Raw genomic sequence first — 13,058 nt, forward strand, 5'->3', positions numbered from 1 at the left:
TTTTTTAAATTGAAGTATAAGTCAGTTACAATGTGTCAAAATGTCTGGTGTACAGCATAATGTCCCAGTCATGCATATATATAAACATATATTTGTTTTCATATTCTTTTTCATTAAAGGTTACTACAAGATATTGAATGTAGTTCCCTGTGCTATACAGAAGAAATTTGTTTTTTTTATCTATTTTTATATATAGTAGTTAACATTTGCAAATCTCCAATTCCCAAATTTATCCTTTCCCACCCTCTTGCCCCAGTAACCATAAGATTGTTTACTATGTCTGTGAGTCTGTTTCTGTTTTGTAGATGTGATTATTCCATTATTTAAAGTTCAAGAAACAGGTAAAACTAAAAGTACAGTGCTCAGGGATGCATGCCTAGAAGGTAAAACAATAAAATAAAGCAAGGAAGTGATGCTCATTAAAGGCAGGATGGTGGCTACCTCTGGGGGCAGACGGGGGCGGGGGAGGGTAGGAAGTGGGAGGGGACATGAGGAAGGACTCTGCGCTCTTGCTAATGTCCTGTTTCTTGACCTGGATGGTGGTAGCAGTATTTGTTTTGGATAAATTATTAAGCTGTATAGTTCTGTTTTTACCCTCCACTCCCTCTTTTTTGAATATGTGTTGTATTTCACAATAAAAAGGCAGAGAGAATGGGAGGAGAGAACTGCAGACAGAAAGCGTACACAACACTTTAGAGGAATGTTGCTACAAAGAGGACCAAAGAAAGAGGGTAGCCGCTGGAAGAGAAATGAGATCAAGATTTTTTTTTTTTTATTAAGAGGAGAGAAACAACAGTATGTTTTACACAGAAAGAGATCATCTACTGGAGAGGAAAAACTTACAAGACAAAAGAGAGGTATTGTTGGAGCCAAATTCTGGATTAGGAGAAAGGGATGGGTCTGGGCTAAGCTGGGTGCCAGGCTGTGGGGAAATTGAATTAGGCAGGGTTCTCCAGAGAAAGAGAACGAACAGAATGTATCTATAGGTATCTATAGATATACATCCTATTAGTGAACCTGTATCTACCTATCTCTATATCTACATATCTGAGAGACAGGGACAGAGAGGTAGCGAGATTGAGAAAGAGAGGGAAATTGAGATTTTAAGGAACTGGCTCACACTACTGTAAAGGGTCCAAAATCTCCAGGGTGGGCTGCTAGCAGGCTTGGAGATCAGGCAAGAGTTGATGCAGTCTTGAGTCCAAAGGCAGTCTGCAGGCAGAATTCCCTCCTTCCTTGGGAGAAGTCAATCTTTTTCCTTTTGAAGCCTTCAACTGATTGGATGAGACCCACTCACATTATGGAGGACAGACTGCTTTACTAAAAGACTACTGACTGAAATGTTAATCTTGTTTTAAAGAATTCCTTCACAGTAACAACAGCCCAATGTTTGAGCAAATATCAGAGTACCTTGACCCAGTCAAGTTGACACATAAAATTAACCACCCACCATGCAGACTTTAACCGTGTTTGTGAGTTATCTTGCTTGGGGTGGAGAAGGAGGGTGAGAGACAGTTGGTCAGCTATTAGGCCGTCTCTGGCCCTTGGGTTTCAGTTAGAACACCTGCCTCTTGATTTTTCTGTCGGCCTTGGAGAACATCCACACAGCATTGTGGGAAGGGGAGAGTTTGGGATCACTGTGTGAATAATGTAAAACAAGACCCAAGACCTGGCTCTTCTTATTTTGAGTTTGGAGCAAGAGTCTGAGGATATTACTAATTCTGAGTGAGCAAGACATCTGCTTGTATTTTTTTCTTACAGTTTGGCACGTCTTATATTTGAAAAGGTGGATTCCGTATCACATTTACTCAAAGTGGTCTAAGTGGTGGGGCCATCAGAGCATTAAGCTACCTATACCTGCAGAGGAGATGAGCAAAGATGCTCTCAGGAACAGTGGGATTGCCCCTGGGGGATTTTCTACCAGGGGCTCAGTTCTGCCACCAGAACTAGGTGACCAGGTAGATGTTTGGGGAACTCGTAGCTGTGACTCCCTTGTTCGTGAAGACCCTGAAAGAGGTGTCTTCGGTGACGTTCTTCTTCCCTGTCCCAGGAAGCAGTAGTTCCTCCAGGACTCTCGCCTCGCCCCGCTCCGCCACGAAGTGCAGGCGCTCAGAACCGGGTGTCCGGATTCAAGCGGGAACGGCTTGAGCGAGTGGCGCGTCCAGCTGTGGCCGCCAGGGAGCGCCAGCCGCCGGCGGAGGTCAGGCACTGGCTGGCGGGATCCGGGACATCCGGGACCCGTCTCTGAAGCCCGCGGCCCGAACCGCTGTGGCGGGATCGCGGCTGAAGTTCCCCAGCGCCGCTGGCCTCGGGTATCGCCGTTTTACCCACCCTGAAGTCCCGACCACGTCCCCTTTGCCCTTTCCCACGACGGAGAGCTGCTTCTCCTTGGACCCCTGGAGGCAAAAGGGAGTCCCTGCCGCTTCGCTCCTTGGCCTGTCGGATGCACAGAGCGGGCGCCCTGCCCCCAAGGGACTCGCCCGCTGTCCCCGGGCCCTAGTCCCCTGCCCCCCACCCTGGGGGAGGACAGCTACCTACGGTCGTTGCCTCAGAGGGGTGACCCTGTGAACTTTAGGGCCTCTCGCTAGAGCAGGGCGGAAACAGCCACCCCCGGGATAAATATAATCCTCTTTAGGACGCGCCGCCACACTCTCCATGGAATCGTCAGGGGCCTCGCTTTGGGGCCACAACAGGGTGGCCAGATTTAGCACACACACAAAAGGATGCTCAGGTAAACTTGAATTTCAGATGGACAACAAATTATTTTTTAGTATTTAAGTGTGCCTCATGCAATATTTGGCACATACTTTTGCTTAAATTTATAGTATATATGTATTTTATATTATATGTTTGGAAAAATACACTAAATATATATTACATTTTATATACATATAAATATTTAGTAAATATACATATATGTCTATAGTATATACATGTAGTGTACTAAATGTGTGTGTGTGTGTGTGTGTGTGTGTGTGTGTGTGTGTGTGTGTGTGTGTGTGTGTATTCCTTGTTTACCTGAAACTCAAATGTGACTTGAGTGCCCAGTATTTTTTTTCTGGCAACTCTAGCCAGGAATGAATTTATGTGGAGGGAGGAAGGGAAAGGTGAGGGCAGATAAATGTGTGTGAAGCTGTCACTATGAGATACTCATTTCTGTTTCCTCTTTTTAATGTCTTATCTATACATTTTTAATTCCATTTATAGAAACCTGACTAGTTAAAAAAATCCAATTTCTCTGTTTTGTTTCAGTTAAACTCAAGTACAACCTTGTCTGTAACTTTTTTTTCTTAGCAGATTTTAAAAAGAAGCAACTGATCATTTAGATCATGGAATTCAGCTAAAGCTGTCACTCTTTATGTCTATGGAAACTTTCCTTTCGAGAAACTTAATATTTTTCTATTAATTTATTTTTAGAGACAAATCTGTATTTTGCTATTTTGGCAGAAAGCTTTACCTTCTGACCAGAGACCAAAGAACTGTTGGGTGGGGCAGAAATATGGAAGGCATGATACTGCCTGCACACACCCTACACACCCTGACCAGGGCCTGTGGGAGCCTCCTGGGACCCCAATTCTGGGTAGCCATTTCACACCCACTATCCAATGGGGGACACACACACACACACACAGAGTATATGTGTCCATTACATTTAGATTTTGAGTCAAGGGACTCAATCCCCATGAGGGACTGGATCCCGTATATTCCTAGTAACACTGCTTGGCCTTTGCTAGCTCATTTCCCTCACTCCGTTGCGGAATCCCACCTGAAACAGGACCGGCTTAGATGTAGATAAGCTCCTGGTTGGTCTTGACCTGCTTAGTCTTGGAGGAGAGGAAGCCAAGTGTATTAGCTTAGTTTCCCTAGGGCTGCTGTAACAGAGTACCACAAACTGGGTGGCTTAAACAACAGAAATGTATTGTTTCAGTTACGGAGTCTAGATTTTTCAAAATCAAGGTTTGCTTCCTTCTGAGGGCTGTGAGGAAAAGATCATTCCAGGATCTCTCTTTGGCTTGTAGATGGTGTCTTTTCTGTGTCTCTTTACATTGTTTTCCCTCTAAGCTCATTGTCTCTGTGTCCAAATTTCTCCTTTCTATAAGGGCACCAGTCATAGAGGATTATAACCCACCCTAATGACCTTGCTTTACCCTGATTCTCTCTGTAAAGACCCCATCTCAAATAAGGTCATGTTCTGAGGTAATGGGGGTTAGAATTTCAACATATCTTTTTGTGAGAAATAGTTCAGTCCATAACCCCAAGGAAGTCCCGATGAATGAAGGTGCAATTCCCTGGTTCCTGATAGATGATTCTCTGAGGGTCCCATCAGCACCTCAATAGACAGGGCATTGGCTACCAGGCTGGAGCTTTGGTCAGGAAGCTCCTAGAACCCAGGAAGTGCTGGCTTCCTGGGAGAGCTCGCTGTTCCTGTCAGACACTTAAGCTTGGTTTGAGAGGCCAGCTGAGCTCCTGGCAGGAGAAGTGCTTTCCTCTTCACAGTGAGCCTTTCTGTGATGGAGATGCTCACCTCAGGGAGGGGTCCTTCTCTCCCCAAGGGCAGGGGCCCACTTGTCTCCTCTCACTGCAGGTGGCAACAGGACCCTGAGCAGAGCATCCTCTACAGATTTGTCCAACATGTGTGGCACCCAAGTTCAACAGGGAGCTGGGAATTGGTCCAGGAAAGAAAAACAAGGGCAGGCATTCGGAGGACTTGAGGTAAAAATTTAATAACGTGCAGTAAATGTTCATAGTAATTTGGGTCTCATAAAAGCCTGCCTCCTCACACTGTATCCTCTTACTCGGACAGTAAAACTCTAATGCAACTCCGTGTTCTGTCACACACAGTTGAAATCTGAGGATTCAGAATAATGCCTTGCCTATTTCTTCCTAAGGGAGTATGGTCACTAAAGAGTTTCAGACTCAGACTTTGGTCACCTTATCGTCCCATAAGATTTTAATATTCTAATTACTAACAGGAAATCATGCAAGCAAGGAAGAAAATCCCAGTTCCTCCATTAATTAATACAGACAAAAAGAATCCAATCAATCATTCTGTAATTTCCGGAGAACCATCACCTTTCTAGTAGCTGCTAAGTCCAGTGTGAAAACAGGCTAATAGCACATGCAATCTCCCACCATTTCTGGTCCCCCTGGGGATAGTCAGGGCTATCGTGTCCTGCTGCATTAGGACAGATTTTTTGACCCCAAGCCTAATTTCAGATTTTTTGTGTGTGTGCATGCTGAAGTGTGATCCTTTATGTCACTAAGTTGGGGATATGAATTTTTAATCTCCCTAAAATACATAGTGTGTTGGAGGTGCAAAATTTGGCTTGTGAACAAATGGGATGGAGAATTGACTGCAGGGAGGGCGTCCCCTTGCTGTCACTGCGAGTGCTGTTTGGGACTCCAGAGGGAGCTATTTGGAAAATGAATTGGATTCTGTCCTTAAAAATAAAGTTACTTGGTAAATTGAGGAAGCCTTGATCCAGGTGAGAGCCCAGGAGCAGCTGGGGCTTAACACCCTTCTGCACATGTTTAAGGACATTGGAGGCTTATGACTGCTAATTAGGACCCACAGATCATTTAAATCGTGAGTCTCTTGATCCACTGTGAGCACATTAATAATTTTTCTCAATACTTTCAAGGTAAAAAGAGATTATGGAGAGAAGACTGTTTAATTTGATCACTTGTGTATATGGGCACCAACACCCTTTTCCTGCCTCCCCTCCTTGGCACCGTCCTTGGACGACACATATCCCCGTGCTTTGGGGAGTCAGCCCTGCTCCAGGAGACCCACTCACCCTCTCAGAGCCACTATGTGCTTTCTTTCTGTCAGTCTCTTCATTTCCTTTTCTCCTCCATACACATTCACATCTGTTGCACATCATTTAACTGTTCTGTGTCATGGGGTACATTTTATTTTCCAGTTTTCCTGTCTACCATCTCACGTGTAGGCTTTTCTTTAACAAACACATTCTCATTTCCTTCTCATACTGTGTCCTGGATTGTTTCCACTACTCACTTTGCTATTGTTATAATTTTTCTTTGTCTTCTTTTTTTCTTTTGCTTTGGTTTTTCTCTCTCTGTTGTGGAGGTATGGAAACCAGAGTGTAGGTGCTGAAGCTGGTCAGCTGGACATCGCCAGCAGCCCTGGTTCCATACCCTCTAGCCTCTTCGCTAGTGGCCCCTCTGATTCTTGTGAGAGCAGTTGTGGTAAATCCCTTTCCCTCCCCCTCCAGCCTCTGTTTCAGGAAGTTTGGGTGGGTCATTCGCAACTGGCAACATGTTCAGTCTCCTTCCCCGAGGTTGAATGTGCCTGCAGGTGTCGGGCTCTTCTGCAACTCCCCTTTGTAGGGCCTGTGGGAGGACAGCTCAGAAGTCACTAGCAGGGTCGGCGGGAAGAGCAGGCAGGTTGATGAAGAAACTGGTAACAGAAGTATACGGTGTGTGGGGAGTCATTTTCCTGGATTACTTTGAGTAAGAGTCTTCTCTAATATCTTGTGCTCAAAGACATGTTATTAAAAGTTTCAAGATTGCTGCAATACAGGTGCTCAGTTTGGTGAAGTCTAGATTTTTTTTTTCTTTTTGCCTTTATGACCTTCTAAAGGGGCACTGGAATGTTGTTCCTGACTACTCTTTGAGAGTCTCCTGTCTTCCCCAGGGAACGTAACGTACCTTTTTTCTCTGGCTGCCTTCAAGATTTGCTTTTCATCTTTTATTTTCTGCAGTTTGAAAATGATATACCAAGGTATGATGTTTTTGTTTGTTTGCTGCTTGATGTTTCTGAGCTTTTGGGTTTGTTTGCTGTCTGTCAGGAAGTTTGGAAAATTCTCAGCCATTAGTTCTTTCAATATCTCTTCTGCCTCACTCTCTCCCTCTTCTCCTTCTGGTATTCCCATTGCATATATATCAGGCCACAAGATATTGAATCACTTTAAATATAAAAACATAGATACATTATGAGGAAATTATGAAAAATAAATGTCATACAAACAGTGAAGAAAGCTAGAATAGCTATATTATATTAATACCTGAAGAAGTACACTTCACCCTTAGGAGTGTTACCAGGGATAAATGGTGCTGACACATAATGATAAAGGGTTCAATCCTCCAAGAAGACACAGAGATACGAAATGTGTGCCCACTAACAGCAGTACTCAAAGAGACGCAGAGAAAAGCTGCTAGAACTGGAAGGAGAAAGAGAAAAAGCCACAGTTACAGATGGAGACTTCAATCATTGATAGAAAAAGTGGACAGGAAATCAGTAGGCACAGAAGATCTGAATAATATCATTAACCAACTTGGCCTAATTTACGATTATAGAATATTCCACTCAGCAGCAGAAAACAGCCTTTTCAACTGCACACAGAATATTCTCCAGAACAGACCATATATTGACTCATAAAGAAAACCTTAACACACTTTTTTTTTAGTTGATCTTTTTGTTTGTTTGTTTTAGTCTCTTTTTTGTGGGGGGTAACTAGGTTTATTTATTTTTTAATAGAGGTACTGGGGATTGAACCTAGGACCTCGTGTATGCTAAGTATGGGCTCTACCGAAGAGCTATACCCTCCTTCTCCTTAACATAGTTTTTAAAATGGAAACCTCTTCTTGGCTCTTGGAATTTTGGCCCCTGTGTGAGAGTGGTGGTGCTGCCTGGACAATGTGCAGAGTGCCCCTGCTGGGCCAGTGGGGTGGAGGGCAGGTGGAAAGGTTTAAAAAAAAAAAAAAGGAAATCTCACAAAGTATGTTCTTGGAGTATAATGGAATTAAACTAGAATTCTGTAACGATAAGATATCTGGAAAATCACCAAATATTGGCAGTTAATACGCTTCTATGTAACCCATGGGCCTCAAGGTAAATTTAAAAATCCTTTGAACCAAATAAAAATGAAAATACAGTATATCTAATTTGTGGATTGCAGCTAAAGAAGTGCTTAGAGGAAATTTTATAGCATTCAAATGCTTATATTAGAAAAGAAGCAGTGTCTCCAACCAGTAATCTAAGGTTCTACCCTAAGAAACAAGAAAAAGAAGAGCAATTAAACCTAGAACAGGCAGAACAAAGGAAATAATAAAGAGCTTATATCAATAAAATTGAAAAAAAAAAAAGAAGAAAAACCTTCCTACCTCCCACTCTCCCCACCAGTCCTAAGTCCCTGTGTACATCGTTGGATGCAAACAGAGATGTGTGGAGGAGGAGGAATTCATTCAGTTACACAGGTCAGACTTGTGGATATTAGCTCTCTCCCTCCCAGGAAAAACTAGATGTTACAAATGTTTTTTTTTTTTTAATATTATAAGTTTTCTATGTCATTTCTAAAGCTAACATCTGTTGAGAGCTTGTAACATTCCAGGTATTGTTATAAGCACTTTAAATATATTAGTTCATGTAATCCTTACAAGTAACCTATTTTTACCCCCACGTTATAGATGCGGAAACTGAAGCACACACAAGTAATCTGCCAAAGATGACTCACGTAATATGTGATAGAGCCAAGATCTGAATCCAGGCAGTCTGGCCTCAGAGCTCAGATGTAAAGGAGTGTTTTTGCTGGTACCTGTGATCGGGGGGTCCAGGATGGAAAGGGCTGTATTTGTTCCCCCTGCATCTAGCACAGTGTCTGGCAAACAAAGCTCTGGATAAGGGTTAGTTGGCTGGTTTATAACTTGAGACCATTTTAGAATAAAAATGGAAATCATCTTGGCCTATTAGAGAGGTGACTTCAAAGTTGCTAAGAGACTAGTTCTTAAATGTTTTCTCCCCCTAGAATAAATGATAATTATGTGATATCATAGAGGTGTTAGCTAAGGCTACAGTGGTAATCACTTTGCAGTATATAAATACATCAAACCAACATGTTGTACATCTTAAATGTACACAATGTTATAAATCAGTTATGTCTCACACACAAAAAAGGTGATGACTACAATGCTACACTTTATTTATAAACCTATTTATAAGTTACTGATGCTGGTCAATACAGATGACCTTTCGCTTTATATTGTGTGATGTGATATGATGGGTGGAGGGAGGGAGATGTTGTCTTTGGGGTTTGAGCAGATAGATGGAGAGAGAGGTTTCTCTGATAACATCACAAAAGTCATGGAAGAGAGCAAACAATTCAATCTCTAGAATCTTCGTATCCTTTCTCTGAGTTAACTGACATTACTCCCACTCTCAGGGGCCCGGAGGAGGAGGAGGAGGAGCGGAGGCTCAGATGGCTCCCCCTTCACTGCCTTCAGGTCTTAACACACCTTCACCTCCAGGAGACTTTCTCTGCTACTCTAATTTTAATTACAGCCCTTCCTCCTTACTGCAACCCTGACCGTCTCTATCCCCCTTCCTTGCTTAAATGTTCCTCTTTGTCACTCATTACCATTTAACATGTACATATTTTATTTATTTATCTTGCTTATTGTTTGTCTCTTTGCAGTAGAAAGTAAGCTCCATGAGGCTAGAGATTTTGGTCAGTTTGTTAAACTGAGCCTAGAATAGTGCCTGGTACACTGAAGGCATTACATATTTGTTGAATGAATGAATGAGTAAAGATTCCCTGTCATTTCACTTACTATAAATTAGGGGAAGGACATTCAGAAGTTAGGAATCTGTGAGAATCTGTATGCAAGACAGCTCAAAAGGTGCCTATTTTGTATGTCTATGATGTCTGGGTGCTAGGTGCATAGTGGGTCACATCGTTTATCCCAGATCAGGACCCAAAAAGTCTCTGCTTTCAAGGAACCCTCTGTCACTCATTCAGATGTTCACAAATGTTCAGAAAATTAGTATTTCTCATTCATTCATTTATCATTTAACAAACATTTATTGAGTGCCCACTGTGTGCCGGGCATTGTTCTATACACTACATTGCTCATTGGATCTCTCCAAGAAAAAAAATCCAGTATCCAACTAGAAAGCAATGGTAAGTATTTTCATAAAGTATCTGTAATAACAGACATTTTTAATTATGATTTAAATAAGGCAGTGTAATTAGGTTTATATTAAAAAATTTTTTGTTTTTAATTTTTACTTTATAGTTGAATTTTATTACGTATTTTTAAAAATGCCCACTCTTTGTAGGTGAAAAAAATCATGCTCATAGTATTTGTGAGCTCCTCCACTCTTAGAGATAGAAGATCAATGTTTTTTTTTCTATAAAAATGAGCATGCTTAAATTTTTTATTTAATTGATTTTATGTATAAATGTATCTATCTTTTGAGAAACAGATTAAAAAGGCCAAATAATTCTATAAGATGTATATCAAAAATAGTTGTCTCCTGTCCCTACTCTCTAAAGACAACCATAGTTTTAGCTCTTCCTTCTGATATTTGCTTAGATTTCTAATTGCTTTGCATGTATTGCCCTTTCTTGATTATTTTTTGTTTTTGATATAGTCTGTTGATCTTTTACTTTGGAAGATGAAGGTGTAGCTTGAAGAACTCATCCCACCTTTTCCTCCTTCCATCCTCCCAATAAAGTTATGGCATAATTTTTAGTGAAACCAATACTTAGTGATAATATTGTTTTGAAAATGTATATATTATTTAGAATTGAATCATATAATGTACTACAGTTATTTTTTTCTTTATCTTTCTCTCTCTCCTGTTGGGTTAATAATTCTCCCTCTCTTTTTTTGTTTGCTTGATTTTTTAGTGCTTATCACAAATTTATCCCCAAATTATCCATCAGCACTAGAACACTTTCATTATATTTATGCAGTTCCTTACCACCTAGTTTTTTCTTTGGAGACATCCCTCCAGGATGGGCAACTCACTAAGTCCATTGATTATCTGTTATTCTGGAATTTCCCCTCACCCTTATTCTGGAATGAATCACTCCTACCAACTGCCCCTGATGATTTGTCCATCTTCAGACACTCCTGAACCAAGAGCTTTAGAGGACACTAGGGAGGAATTGAAGATGGGCCAGACCTGACATCATGCTTTCTTTACCACCCCTCCTGTTTGTTGCATGGGGCAAAAGGCTGAATGGTCACCTCTGGGACTCTGGAGGGCCACAAGCTCTGCCCAAGTGGTGGTAAGCCAGCGCCAACTGTGCCCTGTTATTTGTGGGGAGAAATTTACAGAGTCCCTACTGCTCATTCAATAATGGTGAGGTTAGTCTGGGACGTGTTGGGCTATGATACTGGTTGGAATAAGATTAAAGCCAATCAGCTTGCCCTAGCACTGTGTACAGTGCTTATGTAAGGAGCCAGCTATGACTTGAGAGGTAATGTAATCACAGCCCTACTAGGCAGGGCTGTGGCAACCCTAGGGCAATCAGGGACTTGATAAAGAATTGATCTACGTCAAGAAAATGCTTCCATGAATGGCTATTGTAAATAGTGCTGCTATGAACATTGGGGTGCATGTATCTTTTCAAGTTAGAGTTCCCTCCAGGTATATGCCCAGGAGTGGGATTGCTGGATCATACAGAAGGGATAAATTGGGAGTTCAAGATGTGCAGATACCAACTACTATATATAAAACAGATAAACAACAATTTTATACCATATAGCACAGGGAACTATATTCAATATCTTGAGTAACCTATAATGAAAAAGAATATGAAAACAAATATATGTATGTATATGTACGACTGAAACATTATGCTGTACACCAGAAACTGATACAACATTGTAAACCGACTATATTTCAATACCAAAAAAAAAAAAAAAAGAAAAGAAAAGAAAGAAGAAAAATGAACAACAAAAAAAGAAAATGCTAGGGAATATACCCTTCCAAGGTTGAAAGACCCTTCACTTCATAATTCCTGAAGAATGGGCTGTCATAGTGCCTGGTATTAAACCAGGCAAGAGCCACAGGCTACCAGTGACTTCTGGGTGATCTGTCCCCAGTAGTAAACCTGATAAGTATCATAAACAAAGAAGAATATCAGGGAAAACACCCATCGTTATGGGGTAGGGAAACCAAAACCTTGAACTCATGGGATGTGGATGGGAGCACATTAGGCCTATGAATTTCTGGACATCCAGGGTTGGGGACCACAATGCCCAGAAGCTGGTCACCCAGAACTCACAACTGGCAATCTAACCCTCAAACACCCCAAGACACCTACTCCATAAAGCTACTCCCTTGTTCAGGATATACACGTTCATAAGCCCAGGCAGAAGTAGAAGGGTGCAGTTCCTGGAACATTGTGATACTTCCTGATGGTTCCATACCATCACCTCTCAATGCACATCCAGAATGGGCTCTGATAGTGGGTAAAGAATAGCAGCCTGCCTCGAATTCTACCTACTGGATACATGAGTCATGTATGGATGTTCAGAGGCTCCGTGAGAGAAAGGAGATGGGGAGAGAAATTGAGACTGGGAGTCAAGAACCCAGGATAAGCTTCAGAACAGCGTTTGGATATACAGTTCCCAATGTATGAAGGGACAAAGGGCATAGTAGAGATTGGACATATGTTGCTGTAAGAATGGTGGCTTTGAGAAATGTGATGCTCCAAAACTTCATGGCCTTAGATCATATCCCAGCTGAAAAGGGAGAAAAACTTGATATTGTGGGGAAGACTGGCATTTGTATTCCAGACAACTTCCCAAATACATAGAATTTAGCGAGACATACATATAAGGAAATGGCTAAATTTAGGCAGACTCTAACTGAGCCCTGGGATATGTGGTCCTGATTCTCAGTTGGTTTTTTTTGGTTTTTTTTTTTTTTTAGAAAATGAGAGCTTATGTAATACTATGTATGTTATGCTTTGCTTTGTATAAATTGGTTGTATTAAAATACTGATTGACAGATGTCATCACCTGTTTGAGGAGTCATCACACCTATCTGGGCCATCAAGAGTTATTAGTAGGAAAGCTACTCCCATCCCTGACCAAAGAGATGGATGATGATACATTCTGTGCTGCTTTAGAGGCCCAGAGACAGTGGGGGTGCCCCACGTTGTTGGCAGGCCCTGTGGGTATAGTCTTGTGATGTGGTTAGAGGTTTAGTATTTGAAAACTGGACTTAACCTGAAGTGTTACCTAAAATGTAGTTTTATCAGTTAAGATGTTGACGATGTGACCTCTGGATGGGTAAGGGA

General features: G+C 41.7%; 1 protein-coding gene across 3 annotated transcripts in view; it reads left to right on the forward strand.

The window, feature by feature from the left end:
* Window positions 1-642: 642 nt before the first annotated feature.
* Window positions 643-13,058, forward strand: part of SCML4 (Scm polycomb group protein like 4) — a 127,633-nt gene continuing 115,217 nt past the window's right edge. For 2 of the 3 annotated variants that reach the window (XR_012508678.1, XM_074368548.1), the window contains exons 1-3: window positions 644-857; window positions 2,051-2,731; window positions 4,586-4,713. Coding sequence is in view for 1 of the 3 variants with exons in the window: in XM_074368548.1 (XP_074224649.1) it covers window positions 2,656-2,731; window positions 4,586-4,713 (204 nt within the window). In the remaining 2 variants the exon portion in view is untranslated. Of the gene's footprint in view, window positions 858-2,050; window positions 4,714-13,058 lie in introns of all 3 variants that reach the window. The other variant, XM_074368549.1, reaches the window with a different exon arrangement.

This window comes from Camelus bactrianus, chromosome 8 (assembly GCF_048773025.1).
Source record: "Camelus bactrianus isolate YW-2024 breed Bactrian camel chromosome 8, ASM4877302v1, whole genome shotgun sequence".
Lineage (NCBI taxonomy): Eukaryota > Metazoa > Chordata > Mammalia > Artiodactyla > Camelidae > Camelus > Camelus bactrianus.